Raw genomic sequence first — 20145 nt, 5'->3', positions numbered from 1 at the left:
GCATCAGGAAACAGAATGCCAAATTGGATGGGACTTTGATCCAATCCATCAGGGCTGAAACAAAGGGAATGTTTGCCCGTGTCTACTGTAGATGCCCTTTAATTCCATCAGAATTAATGACAGGTGCTACTTCTTACAGAATTCTCAGATTTGTCATAATTTTCACTTTTTGCGAAGCTGCTTTGTTTGCTGAAGTGAACGCACAACCCTCCCCTTTTAACTGCTTGCCACAATTATAATGCTATTGTGTCTATTGGCAAATAGAATGGTTTATCAGCAACCAAACATGGATAGCAGTAGAAATAACTCTGTGTGGCATGAAAGCTCTGCTGTGCTTTCAGAATCCCAAAATCATATTAATGCATGACCATGTGGGATGCAACTATTATTGGAAGGAGGAGAAATGCTTTGAGAGCCATTTCTCCCAGAGACAGAGACCCACAGGTAGGTCACAAGCTGAATAAACATGCCTACAGATTTTGGCAGGACAAACAGCCAGATATCATTGTGAGAGCACCATTTTACTATCAGTCCCACTAGATCAGGGTCCCTGTTCCAGAAAATTAAATTTGGAAGAAATGTTCAAACTGCACTCAGTAAAAATAAACAAATGATATGAGCTAAGGAGGAATTCCATGGTCTGTCAAAAATGTTCATGACAAATCCTTTTGTGAAATTTGTTTTTAATGATACAGGAATTGGGGGAGGACAAGTTTTCATATTCTTGTTTAGTCTCTCCAATGCCTATGATATGTGGAAAAGAGCTTCTTTTTTTTAAAGCTGTATTTTTCTCTTTTTTAAAAGAAAAAGATGTTATCCATATGTCATAGCAGCATTTTGCCACAGGGTGGTACACTATGCATATTTAACCAAAGATTTCTGTAATTCATCTGACAGTCTAGCCTAGCCCTTCAGCCAGCTGCAGTCCACCAATAATAGAACAATCTGGAGACATCAAAACAACTGGATTTCTGCCAAAGGCTTGCATACATCTTTTAGAATACAAAGCTGGGAATCTCTACATAGGAATATGATTTAATTTTATACTCTTAACTTGTGCTGAACTGAAAAGAGAAGGCTTTTTGGCCAAAGCTTTCATTCACTATGAAAACTGCCCTTCCTACTCTATTTATTCCTGAGGGGGTGGTGGTGGTGCTGATAAGGGCAAAAGTGACTGGTTTTTCAGATTCAGATAAGTAGCTGTGTTGGCTTGAAGCAGCAGAACAAATTTTGAGTCCACTGGCACCTTTAAGACCCAGACATTTTAATTCAAGGTAAAAGCTTTTGCAACTGAATGTGTATGCATACGAAAGCTTATACCTTGAATAGAACTTGGTTGGTCCTAAGGGTGCTGCTGGACTCAAACTTTGTTCCGGCTTTTCAGAACGAGAGCAAGAGGCATGGTCCTCATTCAGACTGGGTTCTGACAGAGCAACCCACCAAAGAGTTCTCTAGACCTTTAGGAACTAATGTGACATTGCATATGGCCTTTAACCATTACAGGTCAAGACAGCTGTACTTGATTGCCACATTGTGATTGTTTTGCATACAACTTCTGTGACAACTGTAGCCTTTTGGAACTAGGAATGCTATCATGCAGGTAAGCTTTCTTCCCTAACATTCATTTGAATCATTTGGCTTTATGCCAATATAATCTTTATGAACCGTACATATTGTTTCATTTTCCAGAGAGGAACGGTAAGCTTTTTAGCTACCTTTTATCCGTCTCATATTGCATTTCGACTTTTGCGTTGCTGAGTGTACTAAAACTTTTTTTCTTATATAACAAAAAATTATTCTAAATGGCTATACATATAGTATGATAACAACAGAATATGCATAGTCATGTTGGTGATCTCTTTAAATTTATTTTTCAGAGAGCCTAATTCACTTTTTGCCAGCATATCTTTCATATAGATCATTGCTTGTTACTTTGCTGATTTAATAATATATTTAAAAAAACATTGAAAAAACATTTAAAAAAACATATTAATCCAGTACACTCTTTCTGTTGAACACATTGAAGAAATAGTGTACAGTGTTTCTTGCACATGAGGATTCATCATTAGATCTTCTTTAGGTTCTTTCCTGGTGAGCATGTTCTTATTTCTATATTTCATTACTTATTTTTATATTCCTCCCCTATGTAAATATGTTCAATTGTGTTTATTGATAGTACTAGTAGTAGTAGTAGTTTATTTTAACTATTCAACTAGATGTGCTTAAAAATTCCACTTCAGGAAACATCCAATGGTACTCCAAGGATGTGTAGGATATCCATGAGGAATTTCACTATTATTTTTAGTTATTCCATTGCCATCTTTCAAAATTCTCTAAATGTTTTGCCAAAGGAGGAATTTTCTCACAGTTCCTTTAAAATACAGATGCATATGATTAACAAATTGTACTGTTAGGGAATCCTGCAACTACAGAGATTGAGGTTTTTTTTTTTACAGGAATATATATTTGGGACAACAGAGCATGAGGCGGGGGAGCAACTGTGTCCCTCTTCCCGTATTCCAAATGCAACCCTTTGCTCCATTCTCCTGCACCCAAAATAAGAAATCAGAAAGTGATTTTTGCACTTTCCTCCAAACCAAAATACAATACGCTAGAGAGGGAGCAATATTATTATTTTTTCTCTTGTGGAAGGGAAAAATCTTTGAAATATCTTAGCTTCAGCTGTATGTGATAGGTTCAATTTTCACACTGTTGGTACACTAAAATATTTCCCTAAGGGTTCCTTGAACATAAATAAATATTTTATGTTTTTAATTTTGCAAAGGCTTTACAGGAAAGGATTTACAAAAAAAAAAAAAAACCTTTAGAGAGACCGAGTTTGATTTTATAAACAGGATCTGACTTCTGTTTTTTTAAATATATGGTCTACTTTAGTAAAAAAAGTCCATGTTTAATTTGTACTGTAACTTACTGATTATTTAGATAACTAATCATATTTTAGTAGATATACTTAATTATGGTCTTTTAAAAAAAAATCATTTCCCTTAGAAGAATTGCAATAGCTAGCATAAAAGGGGGGTATACAAGTTATCATGCACTATTAAAGTGTAATGTTTAAAATGTGAAATTATTATATTTTGGTTTTATTTGTGTTATTTTAACTGCCATTTGGCCAGTTTGTTAATTAGAAATTACTGTATTTGATGGCGTATAAGACAACTGGGCATATAAGATGACCCCCTAACATTTCCACTCAAAATATAGAGTTTGTTATATACCCGCCCCGCCCCTGCATCTCCCTGTGACCGGCACTAGTGCGCAAGTGCGCATGTGCAAGCTCTGCATAGACAAGGGGGGGTGGAGCCCCGCTGTTTCCCGCGGAGCAGAACAGGCCGGTCACTCCGATGCTCACCGCAGCCACGCTGATGACCCGCCGCAGCCAAGCTGGATACCGCATGATACTGGATGGTATGTAGAATGAGGTGGGCAGGCATCGGGAGGCCAGTATGAGCAGCTATGTCTATCCCAACTGAAGTGCACCCGGCATATAGGACGACCCCCCCCCCACTTGGAGGCATGTTTTTCAGGGGGGGAAGTAGTCTTATATGCCAGCAAATACAGTAAACTGTTATGTAATAACATGAAGTTTCTCCACCCTTGGAGTATTACCCAAATATAATAAATATATGATAGCATAATGCTAATAATATTTAATTATAAATAATTTTACTAAAATGGAACAGCATTTTCACAATCCTTATTTTATGTTTTCTTAACACGTAAATAAAGTTATTTTAATGTTCATACTAGCTAAAAAGGATATTCAACTTATGAAGCATGAAGGTATGTTTTACATTGATATACACACTAATCAAATCCCTGATGACCTGGAATTCTTTCTAAACTGTCATCAAGTAATGATAGATCGAGGGGTTTGCCATCACTGCTTCTCCCTGATGTATTTGTGGGATTCAAAGAACATTCTGGCATTGTTATAAATAAATGGAAAGTAGAGCTTAACAAAACCCATTTGGCAACTACATTTCTCCCAACAGCTTTTACTGGTCATTCTCTTTCTTAGGGGAGTAAGATGTGCCTCAGCTCAAGAGGTAGTGGAAAGAAAAAGATCGGATCCCTTCTGCTAAATCAGTGGTCCCCCCAGTCTGGGGACTAGTACCAGTCCGTCGCTCAGTCGGTACCGGGCCGCAGCTCCTTCTTGTCCTCCTCCCCAGCTGCTGCCTTGGGGGCTGCCCTGCCACTCTGCCGCTGGCTCACTTTTGATGCTCTCCAGCGGCTGCCATGGCTGGGGCTCCCCCTCGGCGTGGCACTACGCAGTTGCTGCTAGCAGCACCCCCCAACAGGCAGCGGGAAGTCAGGGGCGCCGGTGGGAATGGAAGTGGAGCAGGGCTTCAGACAGCGGCAGTGATGTCCCTCAGCAAAAGACTACCCCCCCCCCGGGCCTCAGTAAAATCGTCGTTGACCTGTTCCCAGTGATAAAAAGGTTGGGGACCACTGTGCTAAATGACTAATTTTCATAGGCAGGTAAACAGGAATAAATAATCTTTTCTGTAATGGAAGGCATTGTCCAATGGAAAGTTGGTGTTTCAAATTCAGTCCATTCCCTGCTAGATTAGCTTGTACCTAGAAAGAACTTTTATGCATGAAACATTTAAAAATGTGTGTGTGTCATATATATAATGTTATCCTTCACCCACTGTTACCATCTCATTCCTATTTCATTCTACCAAGTGGATTTAGATTGTACACATGTTCTCAAAAAGACTGAATGTATATAAAAAATCACCTACCTCTCTCACATGACCTTCCCAGATAGCCTGTACCAGAACAATCACAGACATATCTGTTCCAACCATCTCTACACACGCCATTATTTTTACAAGGATTACTCAAACATGGCTTTGCCGTTTCTCTCGAACATGAAGGCTTCACCCCAGAAGTGCTCTGGATCTCTGCCATTTGCCGAATGTCTTTGCTTTGTCCATCAATAAACAGGTCCCGAATGCAGCCCACGTAGCCATAATTGAGTAGTGCTGTCCAGACCTCTGTTGGAAAGACCAATCCTGCTTTGTTTTCTGGTAAACCTCCAAGGTATAAATCATCATCTAGATCCAAGATCTCACTCTCTCCAGGTGCAGTATATGGCGTACGCATTGTATTGACAGAAATAGTACCTATTTAGGAACAAAACATGAATTTTAGCATATAAACATGGATTTTAAAGAGGATAAGACAAATACATGGAGTACAGGTTTAAATGCAGTCCAGATAATTTTCCAGATTAGGATACATTCCATATGTAATCCAGGGAAATTAATTACCTTTCCTTAAATTTCAAATAACTCTGAAGACCACAACTCATGGATAAAAAAGGGAATGATTTGGAGATCAGAGGGAGCCAGTTTGGTGTAGTGGCTAGGAGTGCAGACTTCTAATCTGGCATGCCAGGTTCAATTCTGCGCTCCCCCACATGCAACCATCTGGGTGACCTTGGGCTCGCCACGGCACTGATAAAACTGTTCTGACCGGGCAGTGATATCAGGGCTCTCTCAGCCTCACCCACCCCACAGGGTGTCTGTTGTGGGGGGAGGAATGGGAAGGCGACTGTAAGCTGCTTTGAGCCTCCTTCGGGTAGGGAAAAGCGGCATATAAGAACCAATTCTTCTTCTTCTTCAAATGGCTGTTTATTTCCTCAAGTGATCTATGTAAACAATTACAGTTTCAGAACTCCAAGAGATCAAAATTGTGTGGAAAGTATTTCCATGTCATACAATACAAAAAAAAAAAAAAGGTTCTCACAAACCTCACAGTTAGCAGAAGCCCTTTTAAAACTAGCTTTTTGTTTGCTAAAATAATATATAGTTTTATATATTAGGACTGATATATTACAGTATAATTTTGAAGACTTCTATTTTTGTGTTTGTTTCTGCACTGCAGAAGGGCAAAAGGACATAATATTAAACCAGTGTTATGTTGCACAGAACTGAAGCTCCATTCAATATAAATGTACATTCATTTTATTTCTGTTCACAATAATGTTGTAAAGGTGAATGTGCTGATGAGGACAAAGAGGGGAGGAAAGAATCAAGCATGCTGCCCTGCACTCCTTCAAAGAAGGTCAGGCTAGAATCTAATGGGCTGACACCTGGTCTTTCTAAATCTTCAGGTTTTGCAGAATCTCTTCCTTGACTTTGGACTAAGGATGATAATTTATATTCTAATAGCTAAGTATGGCCTAATCTGGGGACACTTAAATCCAGAGATTGGGGGTACACTGGCATAAAACATATACCGCTGATAATTTAGAGGATTTTTCCCTCCCAGTTTTGCAGAAAAACATGGAAACCTTAAAATATTAGATTGGGGTGTGTGTTAAAGTCCACTCCTTCCCCCAATAAAGAATGTTGACTTTTCATACAAGACAATGGAGTTACCTATGTCCTGGAGAGGTGTCAGCAGAATCTGGGAAGCACTCTGGATCAGGTTACAATGGTGCCTGAAAGGAGCTCTGGGTCTGAAACAGCTCCCAGACACCACCACTGCTGAGGCCAGATTCCTGGAGCCCTGCTGCATATTCCTGGAGCCCTACTGGATTTGGCAACTGTGGTGGGGGGGGGGGCTTGTAGGGGAGGAACTGGTAGGTATAATTTTATTTCCTGTGGGTCATGTGAATTTGTATTCAAATATTTCAGCAGTCTTTCATTTACTGAAATAAAATATTCCATAGAGATACCGTACATTTTACAGAACAAAGTTTGAGTCCAGTGGTACCTTTAAGACCAAAAATGGCTTATTCAAGGTATAAAGTATAAGCGTTTGTCTGCATTCACAATTTTTCAGTTACAAAATAATGGTGCACATGAAAGGTTCTAACTAGAACAAAACTTTTAGGGACTTAAAAGTACCACTTGACTCAAATTTTATTCTGCTGCCTCCGATCAACATGGCTACTCACCTATATCTATGTAGATTTTACAGCTGTCAACAAATATTTTTAACAATACTAGGAAAGCAAATAAAGGGAGACTGAAAATAAAATAAATTTGTGAGGCTGTCAAAAGTCATTGTCGTATTGTACCATAAGGTTTTACATGAAAGAGTCCAGTGAAAATGAAAACAATACTTCCTATTGCAGTACCTTTATCTTCAATTTCAGGCTTTGTTTGTTGTACTAGAATTACTGTGCCCAACCTATTTGCATACCACCTACATGTCTTGGACAATTGAGCAGTCAGCAAGGTATGGATGGTGAAGATATAGAAAGGTTAGAGCATCAGAATAGGATTTGGAACACCCTTGCCAGCTTGGTGTAGTGGTTAGGAGCTAATCTGGCAAGTCGGGTTTGATTCCCTACTCCTCTTCCACATATAACCAGCTGGCTGACCTTGGGCTCACCACAGCCCTGATAAAGCTGTTCTGACTGAGCAGTGATATCAGGGCTCTCTCAGCCTCACCCACCTCACAAGGTGTCTCTTGTGGAGAGAGGAAAGGGAAGGAGACTATAAACTGCTTTGAGACTCCTTGTGGTGAAAAGTGGCATATAAAAAACAACTCTTCTTGCCTGAATCCCCACTCTGCCACAGAGGCTTCCTGGATGATCTTGGGCCAGTCACATACATTTAGACTAACCTACCTCACAGGCTATTTATGTACTTGTGCAATTTATCTAACACCCTCCCAGCATAGCCTGCTCAGGACAGTTTTCAACATTCCAAACCATAATACAATCAGTCCATAATAAACCTTGGATCGTGCCTGGTAGAATGAGCTCCCTAGGGAGATCAGAGCCATGTTGGAACTCTCTGAGTTACTCAGGGCCTGCAGTATGGAGCTCTTCCTCTGGGCCTTCAGTTGAGGCCGGCTGGACAACAACAGCAACAGCTTCCAAATCTTAAGCCTCCCTTGCATTCCCCCTCCCCCAGTTCCTCCTAATTCTAAGATCTGATTAGCCACATTGTATTAGAGATTTTTGGCTGATGCAACAGTGATTGACCGCAGTTTTTAAAATTATTGAATGTTATATTGTTAATTTTATTAGTTTTATTGTGTTTTAGACTATGTAAACTGCCCTGCGGCAGTATGTCTAAGAGGAGTGGTATATAAATCCCTAAATAAATAAATACAGAGAATTAAAACCTATTAAAACACTCAAATCAACTGATTTCCCATATTGATCTACAGTACTGTCAGAGAAGTTCAAGTTTCGGTTTTAGATTTTAATTTCTGATTTCGGGTGTGGGGGGGTTATCCATGTGAAGGAGAATCCAGGTGATATTCTAGACTGCATTGCCCCTGGGGTTCATTGGCTCTAGCCAATTGCTTGGTGGAAGAGCTCCATTTTGAAGGCCCCGTGGAACTAAGTTAGTGCTGACAGGGCCCACAGTTTATCTAGGCACTCATTCCACCAGGTAGGGGCCAGGACCAAAAATGCCCTGGCCATGGTTGGGGCTAGATGTACCTCTCTTGGGCCAGGGATCACCAGCCTGTTGGCACTGGCACATCATAATGCTCTTTGGGGGGTATAGTCAGTTAAACAGTCCTTCAGGTACGCTATGCCTATAGCACATATGGCTTCACAGGTTAAAACCAACACCTTAAACCAGATCCAGAATTCAACTGGAAGCCAGTGCAGTTGCTTCAAAGCTGGCCTGATGTGGGCCCTCCATAAAGTTCTTGAGAGTACTCCAGCCGCTGCATTCTGGACCAATCACAATTTCCAGATCAAGATCAAGGGCAGAGTGAGTTACAGAAGTTTAGCCTTGAGGTGACATCACATGGATCACTGTGACCAGGTGTTTCAGGGTCAGGTAAGGAGCTAGTAGCTTTGCCCGGCAAAGATGGAAAGATGCCAGTTGAGTTATCTTCATGATCTGCACCTCCACTGATTGGGAGGCATCAAAGATCACGCCCAGATTCCTAGCGGATTGTGCTGCCATCGAGTGCACCCCATTTAGGCAGGGAAGTTGTGTTTCCTCACCCATTCTTGTTGTGAGAATAAATTGAGATGAGAACAATGTTAGCTGCTCTGGATTTCCATTTGTGCGAAAGGCAGGCTACAAATGATACATGCATTCATTACATAAATCCATTGATATAAAGTATTAGGCAAATCCAGGCCACCATGTCAATTTGTTGGCTGAATGCCATATAGAGTACGACTCTTTTGTTTGATTTTATGTACCATCAACCCATGACTGAGTATTATGATTAGGTTTAAAAAGTATTCAGACCAGGAATCCTCAGAGGGTTGTTTTTCCCTAGAAAGCATGAGGGCCCGTCTATTAAAAAAAGCAACAGTATTTAAAACTGCAATAAGCACAGGAACTCCTAGATGGCATCAAAGAAGAAAAAAGGGGAAAGGGGATAACACTCCTCAACATGGGTTTGAAATGGCTAGCTGGAAAGTGCTGCTCCAAGTGAGAGCATGATTACTCTAAACCTCTAATTATATACTCTTCAGACAGTCACGTGCCTTTTTCTGCCCCTGTAATTTCTAGCGCTTAAGCTGGAACTCTGACTTTAATTCACAATCTCAATGACTCCTTAGCCTTTAAATGCTGGCTTAGCTGTTGAAAACTGCTGATACAATCTGGTTTACACGGCTAAGCACAACTGGAGTTTGACAAGAATAATAAGTTCCCTCTCTGATGCCAACGTGCAATGACAATTCCCGAAGGAGTGAATGGCAGCCGGATGTGCGAGAAGCCTTGGTGAGATTCTTTCCTGACTACACGGAAGAGACTTTGCACATATTCAAATGACACTCCAGTTTGAGGAGGCGATGATTAACCTGGCCCTTGCATGCTGCAAATCCCACAGAGAGCAAAGACTTTTGTTTTTTGTTGTCTGGGATTTTCTCCCCCCCCCCCAACTTTTACTTTAAATGCAAAGTTGGCAGTGCTGTAACAGCAGAAGAGCCAAACATCTCCCATAGGTATGTGCTAATGAGCCTCTTCAATCATATTCATTATCTCAGCAATTTAGTTCTCATAAGTCTGCTCACTAAAACTAAGATATCCATGCTCAGATGTATTTCTAAACCTCTATCAGTTGCGCTCTGTTGTTTTTTTGTTTTGTTTTTTTAAGTGAGAGAAAATGAAAGAGCAGCTGGCACACCCACCTTTATATTCCAGTGAATCCTCTTTGGTCTATTAAATTCTGGTGCAAAATTCTCTTAATTGCTTATTTGAAAATGAAGAATTCTTTCTGGTGTTTTGAAAGTGGCCCAAATTAGTTCCATAGCAGTAAATACATACTAGTAATCTGTATGTTTGCAGAAATGGTACTAAGACTACTGAAAGCCACCTCAAGCCTCCAGACATAACAAACTTATATGTTCCCCCATGACCCTGATCCAAAACAAATTACTCAGATTTCTATTACCTTGAACAGAATAATAAATGGTACCTGGGAAACAGCCCCAGTGCATTAAATGGGGCATCAGGCTCTCTCAGATAATACTAAACTCCAAAAAGGCCATAACCTGGGGAGGAGGGTAACCCTCACAGAATGCGTAATAGGGGAAAGAAAAGTCCCCAGTCACATGAAAGTCAGTTCCATAGTCCAGGGGAAGGAGGCTTCTGAGTCCAGTTGCCAGCTGGTGTTCTCTTTTTACAACAACATAAACTTTAAGAGCCATTCCGCACAGCGTTAATGTTGCTGAAGTCTAACTGTTGTGTAACACTATTTTTTTAACATTATGCACGACATCGTACACAATCCACAACACTCCTGCAACACTCCCGCAAAAAGTGCGTCGATGTAGTGCTTTTCGGGGAATCGTAAAAAGTGGATTCCCCCTAAAAAACCTGCTTCACTCCTGAGAACAACCTGCAACACATCTAAAAAAGACATGTGTGTTCTCAATATAGCGGTAGAAAGAATGTCCCTCCCTAGCTCTTGCCCCCGAGCTTCCGGAAACGCGATCACCATTCCCCCCCCCCCCATAAACTGGTGAAAGCAACGAATAAGTGAGGCTTCTTCGGCTGAAGTTCCTCCACAAGCAATTCAGAAGTGAATCATAGAATCATAGGTCTTTCTGAAACATCTAATGAACAAATGTTCGTTGTTACTGGTGTTTTGGATTTTTAAAAAGCAGTTTTTAAATAGAAAGGGGCTTTTTGGGAGCACGAACACAACAGTTCATTGGCTGTTCTGTTTGCCTGATGGCCAGGGTTGAGAAGAAGCATGGAAAAATATTGCCTCCTTTGTTGCGAGTCCGGCAAGACTGGAAACTTGTGGGTAACTGTAAAACAACGCTAGTGGGAGTGCCTTTTTTCCGCTAGAAATGGCCATGTGCATTATCAAGACCTGTCACTATTATTTGTAGTGCTTTACAATAACGCTTACATTTAGCTACATTGGCGGTTGTGCAGAATGGCCCAAAAGTTCACCTAATGTATTAACTATTTCACATTTAGAACCTCAAATACAGATCAATACAAATCACAATGCATCTAAAGTGTAAAGATACCCTTTCAGTATTTGAAGGATTCTTGGGAAATATTAACTTGACGTTAGAGGCGCCAGTCCCCAGGAAGGACTTGGGGATCCCCTTGTTTTACAGCTCATCTCCAGGTGACAGAGATCTGGTCCCTTGGCTGCTTTAGAGGGTGGACTCCATAGCATTATAATCCATTGAGGTCCCTCCCTGTATGGAATTCTACCCACTCTCAGCACCCTCCCAAAGTCTCCATGCATTTCCCATTCCCCATGCTGGCAACTCTACCCAAAACAGAGGTGGTCGATTTTGCAAACTCCCCAGCCAGGATAGAAGGAATGAGGCTGGAAAGGTGGGATCAGGAACAAACACAGAATAATTAGATGGTGAGGAGAGCAAGAGAGAAAAGAAGGCATAAGAAACAATGTATGCTTTCCTCAGCCTTGTAGTTTTCAAAGTTTGCATCCATGGACAGCTTTTTTTAAAGGAGGACAGCAAACAAGTGCCTAGCCCACTCCCCCCCCCCAAAAAAAAATCTTTTTATTTGCTCTGCCTTGCCTGCACTTCTAGTGGCTTCAGTTTAGAACTGCACTAAAAGAAAACTGCTGTGAGCCGCAGGGGAGGGTAGCATATAAATAAATACACAAATACATACATACATACACACACACACACACACACACACACACACAAACAAACAAACAAAAACAAACAAAATGAATAAATAATAATTTTAGCAGAACTGGCCATTCAAGCAGACTTGAGCTACTGGAAATCTGTTTCCCCTGTATAAATATTGCTAAAATTAATTTCTAAAATTAATTCCAAAATTAGGCATGTGTGCTTCAGGTTTCACTTTCTGTTGTTCACGTATATATTTTCCCCTCTCTACATTACCAAGAAAGTACTGCAAAAAATGTCATGATGTAATTTTATGTATAAAGGCCAGCATCAAGGTTCTTTTAAAGTGGTGCTATATCAGTGCATATAAGTGCATTGGTAAAGCAACACATCCGAAGAATCTTAATGCAATCATTCATGCAATCACATCAATATTGCCTTTAAATACATGGAAGGACATCAGTAATGTAGAGAAGACACAATATGCTACAGTTCCATAGCGTGTAATGGTCTGGGGAAAATATAGAATTGACCAAGAAAATAATGGAGGATTGCTAATATATTGACCATTTCCGCATGACAAATCTGCCCTTTGACAGCCTTCAAATGATGGCGGCTTTTAGAAAAAGAAGAATAGTTAGTTCTTATATGCCGCTTTTCTCTACCCGAAGGAGCCTCAACGAGGCTTACATTCGCCTTCCCTTTCCTCTTCTATTTACACAAAATGACTTTTTGGCCTCCAGGGACTCAGAAACCCACCCAGACAAAAATGTCCCCAAAACATTAATCCCTACATGAATCCCAAAGGGGTGGGGAAATGCTCTATTATTCTGGCATTTCTCTATAGCAACATGGCAGTGTTGATTTTTATTTAAAATATATCTGTGTTATAGCATTACCACATAGGTAAAGGTAAAGGTATCCCCTGTGCAAGCACTGGGTCATGTCTGAGCCTTGGGGTGACGTCCTCTAGCGTTTTCATGGCAGACTCAATATGGGGTGGTTTGCTGGTGACTTCCCCAGTCATTACCGTTTACCCCCCAGCAAGCTGAATACTCATTTTACCAACCTCGGAAGGATGGAAGGCTGAGTCAACCTTGAGCCAGCTGCTGGGATTGAACTCCCAACCTCATGGGCAGAGCTTTCAGACTGCATGTCTGCTGCCTTACCACTCTGCACCACAAGAGGCTCCAGCATTACCACATAGCAACATGGAAATGCCTTTTCTTAATTAAAAAAATATTATCGGTCTCCAGGTGGGGAGAGAAAATTTCAGTCCACAAGTGCCATGCTGTGACTGGTGGCTTGCTGTGGTTGACAAGTGGAGGGAGAAGTTCATTTTGCTTTCCCTTGCAGCCTCGTTAAGAGGCAAAAAGCCATGATGGGGCAGAGGGAAAATGCAGGAGGAGTCTCCCGTAAGGAGGGCTACAAACATGAGGTTTACCATCCCTCATTTGCAAGCAGGAAGCCACTCCGTGCAGAAATGGTCATTGATTTTATTTCAGAAAGAAAACAAGGTCAGTCCAAAACCAGGCAGATTCCTGGGGGCAATGTTAGATTGATGCAGTCAAAATTACAGAGCCTTGTAGCATCTTCGAGGCTGATCAATTCATTGTTGCATAAGCTTTAGTGAATGAGCCACCATTTTTGTTGCCCCTTAAATCCCTTTCCCTCATGGCTCATGAGAGTGGCAATGAGAAGATTAGGAATCCCCTCTGGAAAATAGTTGCTATTGTTATTATTATTTAGTCACCACTCTCAGCTGAAGCCACGGCAACTTACAAATCTGTCCCCATCCTCAGGAAATTCCCGCGGAGTTTAAAGGAGGCAAGTGCTCAATCTATGGGAACCTGCCAACTATCATCCAGTTTCACACTTGGCATTTCTGGGTAAGGTGGCTGAGTGTACAGCTGAAGATCAATTGAAAGCATTCCTAGAGGAAGCATTAGTCTTGGGCCCATTCCAGTTTGGGTTCTGGCCTGATCATGGGATAGAAATGGCTTCTGTCACTCTTATAGATGACCTCTGAAGGTAGATGCATCAAGGTGGATGAGTACTGCTTGTGTTGTTAGACCTCACAACAGCATTTGACATTGTAGATCATGAGCTTTTAACTCATCACCTTGCCAACTTGAGTATAGGTAGGTCAGACTTACCAGGGATAGTTTCGTTTCTACAAGGTTGGGTGCAGAGGGAGGAACAGTAGAGCTGCTGTCTATTCATGTGTGGAATTCAACAGGGCACAGTTTTCCCCCCAATGTTACTTAACATCTTTATGCATGCTCTTCCACAGCTGGTCCAGGGTAATGGGCTTAGGTGCCATCAATATGCAGATGACACCCAGCACTTTCTGCTAATGAGCAGCTGGCTAGCTACACTCCTAGAATCACTGGCCAAGTATCTGGAGGCCATGATGTGATGGCTCCGACACAGTCACCTCAAGCTGAATTCCATGAAGACAGAAGGTCCTGTGACTGGGCAAGAAAGGGCCAGATGAGGAAGTGCACTTACCCTGCCTGAATGGAGTGCAGTTAACAACCTCACACTCCATTAGAAATTTGGGAGTTATCCTTGATGCCTCCCTCACAGTGGAGGCACAGATCACAAATGTAGCTCACCAGGCATTCTACCATCTCTGCCAAGTGAAGCTACTGGTGTGTTATTTGGCCCAGGAAGACCTAGCTACAGTTATCCATGCAATTTTCACTTCCAGACTGGATTACTATAATTTGCATAATGGGGGTCTACCCATGACCCTTGGCCTTGACAGGGTGTCTGTTGTGGGGAGAGGAAAGTAGAGGCGGATGCAAGCTGCTTTGAGACTCCTTTGGGAGAGAAAAGCGGCATATAAGAACCAACAACAACAACAACACTAATGATATCATCTTATCCTGCCCTTCCTCCATGGGCCAAGGGAGCAAGGTTGCCAACCTACAGGTGAACCACAACTGGGGGAAAATGGTTGCTTTGGAGCATGGACTCTATGGCATCATACCCTACAGAGGTCCTTCTCCTTCCCAAATTCTGTCTCCCCAGGCTCCAACCCCAAACCTAGGAATTTCCCAACCACTGTTGACATCCCTGCCAGGAAGGCTTACACAGTTTACCCACACTACCACTGGGTGAGGTAGTTTAGTCCGAGAGAGAGTGACTGGTCCAAAATTATACAATTGGCTCCATGGCAGAAGGGGGATTGGATCCCAGGTTTCCCATATCCTAGTCTGAATCTCTTAACAGGATCACCAATTTTTTATTTAATGGTGGCAAAACCTATCTTGATATTATTTCCCCTGGAACGATAGCTGACCTCCAGACTCCAAAGAGAGACTCCCCAGGAAGGCATGGCTTCTGTGGCTTGGCATCCCTGTTGAGCAACATGCCCTCTCAAAGCCACCGTCTCCAGTAACTGCCCCCAAATTGCCAGGATTTCTCCAAGCTGGAGATGGCAGCCCTACGAGGTGTGCTCCCACATATTGCCAAGTGTTGTTCTTTCCCAGAAACTCGGGAAAAGCACCCAAAATAAAGCTACCAGCTAAGCAGCACAGAGAAAAATGCTGTGAAATAAAGCTTTGAAAATGTCACAAGCAGTATTTCATGTTGCTAACATGTTGCAGCACTTTGCAAAGAGAAAGAGAAAATATACAACTTCATGTTAAAAACAAAGCTGAAGTTCAGGTAAAGAACATTGCAAATGTAATTTTAGGGCAAAGGAACATTTTTGATAGCGGTGATCTTGTAAGATTGGTAAAAACAATGATTATCATAAGAAAGGCAAATCACAGCCTCTCAAGAGAATATCCTGGAAGCCTCACATTTGTAAATATCTTTTCTACACTGGTAGTTACTGAAATCTCAGCACTCCCATAATTCTGCTCAGTCAAGTAATGGAGTCCCACAGCTTGCTCCAGAGCTATCTGAGCTCCTTCCTAATGCCCATTTGAGGAAACTGGGCTGATCCTTCCTCCCCTGCAATCAATAAACAGGGCAGTGTGCAGAAATAAATCATCCTGGAAGTCATACACAGTGCCATCCTAAGTAATTCAAGTGGGTAGCCTTCTTGGTCTGAAGCAGCAGAACAAATTTAGAGTCCAGTGGCACTTTTAAGACCAAAAGCAGTTTTATTCAAGCAATGAGCTTTCATGTGCATGCCTACTTCCTCAGATACAATGTCATGGAGTGAAAGTAATCAGTTCATACTCATAGGCAAGTGTGAGGACAAATTAACACAATTTCTCCCATTCCGTGAGATTGTATCTGAGGAAGTGCATGCACATGAAAGCTCATACCGTGAATAAAAATGTGTTGGTCTTAAAGGTTCACTGGACTCTAAATACATCCTAAGTGAGTTCATCCTAAGAGAATCAACGGGCTCAAAAGAGTGTTAATTCTGTTTAGTTTTGCAGGTTCATTTTTTTTTTTAAATCACATATAGTCCACCAATGTCACTGAGACTCAAGGCAGATCACACAACATGAGACAATCTTAATCAACACGAATGGGGTATCCCAAGAACAATGCAGTAGAAATTTGGATAGCAGAAATCTGAAAACAGAGCTGAACCCAAGCTGAAACAAATCATAGTGGTCATGTTGGCTACGCATATACTGATATTTGATCTAGTATTTTCCTCAGCAGAGCAACAATTAACTCTTCAGAGTCAATGCCAAGATCCCCCTGAGGGACTGCCTGTTGCTTTATGCCTCGGTAGGGCCTTGCACTCTGCAGGTACAAATCTGTTGGTGGTTCCCAGCCCACAGGAAGTGTTCCTGGCCTCTACCAGAGCCAGGCCTTTTAGATACTGTCCCTGACCTGGTGGAATAAGCTCCCAAGATAACTGAAGGGCCTGCAGGAACTTCTTCAGTTCCACGAGGCCTGTAAGACAGAGCTCTTCCGCCAGGTCTTCAGTTGAGGCTGGGGCAATTAAGAACTATGGGCCCCTCCTCGCTGCAGTGGATACATCATGCTGCCTTCTGATCACATCTCCCCCACCCCCAAGGCACTGAGTGTTCATTGAGCTATAGGTGGGGCAGGGGATCAGAGTGTTTCTCTCCACCAAGGATTCTGTAAAGATTGGGTTTTTACAATTTTATTGTTGAGTTTTAATTTGTAACCTGCCACAAGCCAAACAGGACTGGTGGGCAAACTATCAATCGATCAGAGGTATAACACCCTACTATAGGCCTTTCCATTCTTCATTTGGACTAATTTCCTCCCAGTTGCTCATGGGCCAGATAAAAGCCCTGAATTGCCTAGTTCCAGTCCCTGGACCATATATTTGACATGTCTAGGACAGCCCCTTAGGAGGTTTTAATTTTAAAAACACCACAGCAATAATGTGGGAAGAATGCATCACAGAACTGCCCATTTTATCTAATCTGGCCCTCATATTGTAAATTCCAAGAGTACCATGATATCATAAATTACAGTCTTATTATGCAGTGCAATAATTATATATCATTCTACATTCTGTTTTGCTTTGAACAGAAACTTGGCTTGGAATCTTGCTGTCATTGTCAAGAGAAATATTGTAACATAGACTAACACATTCTACTAGCTAATGGAGTTTGGATTAATTGCCAACAGCAAATCAATTTTGGCTGAGGCTGGAAGTAGACATTACATCAGCTGCATGGCTGCCACTGAAAGCAGTAGCACTGCATCTCCTCCTAGTGCCCTTTAATGTCTAATAACACAAAATATGTGACAAGACATCACTGTGTTCCAGGTTTCCTTGCTCCAGCTCTACTGGCTGATTCTTAGAACATTATGTCATATGTTCTGAATGACTAGATATTGCTGGGGAAGGAGAAATAACAAGACCCAAGGCTGCTATTTTAATCAGGAGTCCTATATCGGAAGTAGTGTCTATTGTTGCCTTAAATCACAAAGAGAGAAGTAATAAAGCACAATCCAAAATAGAAGTATGTCATTCTAACTGCATTGACATCAATTGTGTGATTCTGTTTAGGGTTATATTGTTAGCATCTTATATCATATGCTATATTTCTTCCCACTCATTAAAACATTCCTATGATGGTTCCTAAGCCTGGTTCCAGAGGAAATGTGATGTGGGAGTGATACAGGCATTAGAGAAGTATTCTGGAATCATGCTTTTCTCTCCAGCCAACTTGATGCCCAGATCCTCAGCTTGTACTGTGACAACAAATTTTAATGGGTATAAAATTTCAACTACTATAATGGGATGGTTTCCTAATACAGTGGTTTCCCAGTTTAGCAACCTACAGATACCCATTTTGATTTTTTTTTTTTACTGGCTTTCCTCCCTCCGGTGAGACTCACACCAGCTATATGTTAAAATCCAGTTTAAGTCAAATGCTTGTATTGCTTGTACATGGCCTCTGAAGGCCTAGTTTCAAAGACTAGGCCTTCAGAGGCCATGTCTAGGGCCATGACTCAAAGGGCTATGACACAAGTTCCAATCAGTCCTAGGCCCAAACTAGAATTTATATTTGGCCATGAGGTGGGTCAGGCTCCTCAAACCCAGCTCTAATTGTTTGAACAGCCAAATGTGGGTCAGGATACCAAAGTTCCCAACTGTAGAAAGGCCCCATTCAGCACAACTAGAGGAGGGTCTTTAGATTTCCTCCCCATGCCTTTCTTCTGAACTAAAATGGTTTCAAAGTGAGATTATTTGCCCTGCGTACTGCATTTAGAATAATAGAATCACAGAGTTAGAAGGGGCCATACAGGCCATCTAATCCAACCCCCTGCTCAATGCAGGATCAGTCTAAATCATCCATGGTAAGTATCTGTCCAGATGCTGCTTACAGACTGCCAGTGAGGGGGAGCTCCCCACCACCTTAGGCAGCCTATTCCACTGCTGAATTACTCCGAATGAGAAAAAAAAATTCCTGGTATCCAGCCGATACCATTCTAAACGTAGTGTAAAACCATTACTGCAGGTCCTATTCTCTCCTGCCTACAGCAGCCTTTCCTGCCCTCCTTTAAGTGACAACCTTTCAAATATTTAAAGACAACATTCATGTCCCCTTTCAACCTCCTCTTCTCCAGGCTGAACATTCCCAAGTCCCCCAGACTTTCCTCACAGGGCTTGGTCCCCAGGCCCCAGATCATTCTCATCACTCTCCTATGCATACTTTCAATTTTGTCCATGCCCTTTTTGAAGTGAGACCTCCAGAACTACACACAGTACTCCAGGGTCTGACCAATGTCGTATACAGTGGGACTACGACATGTTGCAATTTTGATGTGATGCCTCTGTTGATACAGCCCAAGACTGCATTTGCCTTCTTTACTGCTGCATCACACTGCCTGCTCAGATTTAGCTTATTCCACAAGTACCCCAAGATCACGTTCACACACACACTGCTACCTGGAAGAGTATCTCCCATCCAGTATGCAGCCTACTGGAAGGGTAAATAAGAACTCCCCTCTCCAGGGCAAGTTTCTATATTTATATTGAACATGCTGCTTGATCGTTTTTTGAGTCTCCAGGTGGCGGCTGGATACAGTGGATCTCCAGGTAAAAGAGATCAGTTCCCTTGGGATAAAATGGCTGCTTTGGAAGGTGGGCTCTCTAGCATTATACTCCACTGATGTCCTTCCCCAAGCCCTGCCCTCCCATGTCCCTACCCTCCAAATGTTCAGGAATTTCACAATCCCAAATCAGTAATCCTAAATGGGAGGAATCATAATTTCACAGTGAAAGATTTACTACCATAACCCTTTCCTTTCAGGAAAACAAATTTGGTGCTCCTTGAATGCCAGTTGCACTATGAAGAAACAACACCAGCAAAACACATATGGTTTGGCTCAGTCCTCGATAGATAGGGTAGACAAATGAATTTTAAAAGACAGCAGACATTCATTTTCTTGTGGCAACTGACTTATAATTACGGATTATTGATCTGCAACATACCTGATAGCTGACTATTGGGCAGTGTGGAGTCACTGCTGAATTCTGTCTCAAAGGGAAATGCAATCAAGTTTGCAAAGTCCTACTTGAATGAACAATTTGCTTGAAATTTACAGGGCCCAATAAAGCATCAATATGAATTTTAAGGGATGGCAGATGAATTCTGATGGGGCAGAAGACATTTCTTAGCACCATGCCATTTATGCCT

At 41.8% G+C, this 20145-nt stretch overlaps 1 protein-coding gene across 38 annotated transcripts in view; it reads right to left on the bottom strand.

The window, feature by feature from the left end:
- NRXN1 (neurexin 1) overlaps nucleotides 1–20145 on the bottom strand; it is a 1166434-nt gene that overhangs the window by 635186 nt on the left and 511103 nt on the right. For all 38 annotated transcript variants that reach the window (XM_077334531.1, XM_077334465.1, XM_077334492.1 and 35 more), the window contains one exon: nucleotides 4770–5153. In XM_077334531.1, coding sequence (XP_077190646.1) covers nucleotides 4770–5153 — 384 coding nt within the window. The remainder of the gene's footprint in view (nucleotides 1–4769; nucleotides 5154–20145) is intronic.

The sequence above is a fragment of the Paroedura picta genome, chromosome 1 (genome assembly GCF_049243985.1).
Source record: "Paroedura picta isolate Pp20150507F chromosome 1, Ppicta_v3.0, whole genome shotgun sequence".
Lineage (NCBI taxonomy): Eukaryota > Metazoa > Chordata > Lepidosauria > Squamata > Gekkonidae > Paroedura > Paroedura picta.
The sequence above is the reverse complement of the archived record's forward strand: the minus strand, read 5'-3'. Positions and strand labels throughout refer to the sequence as shown.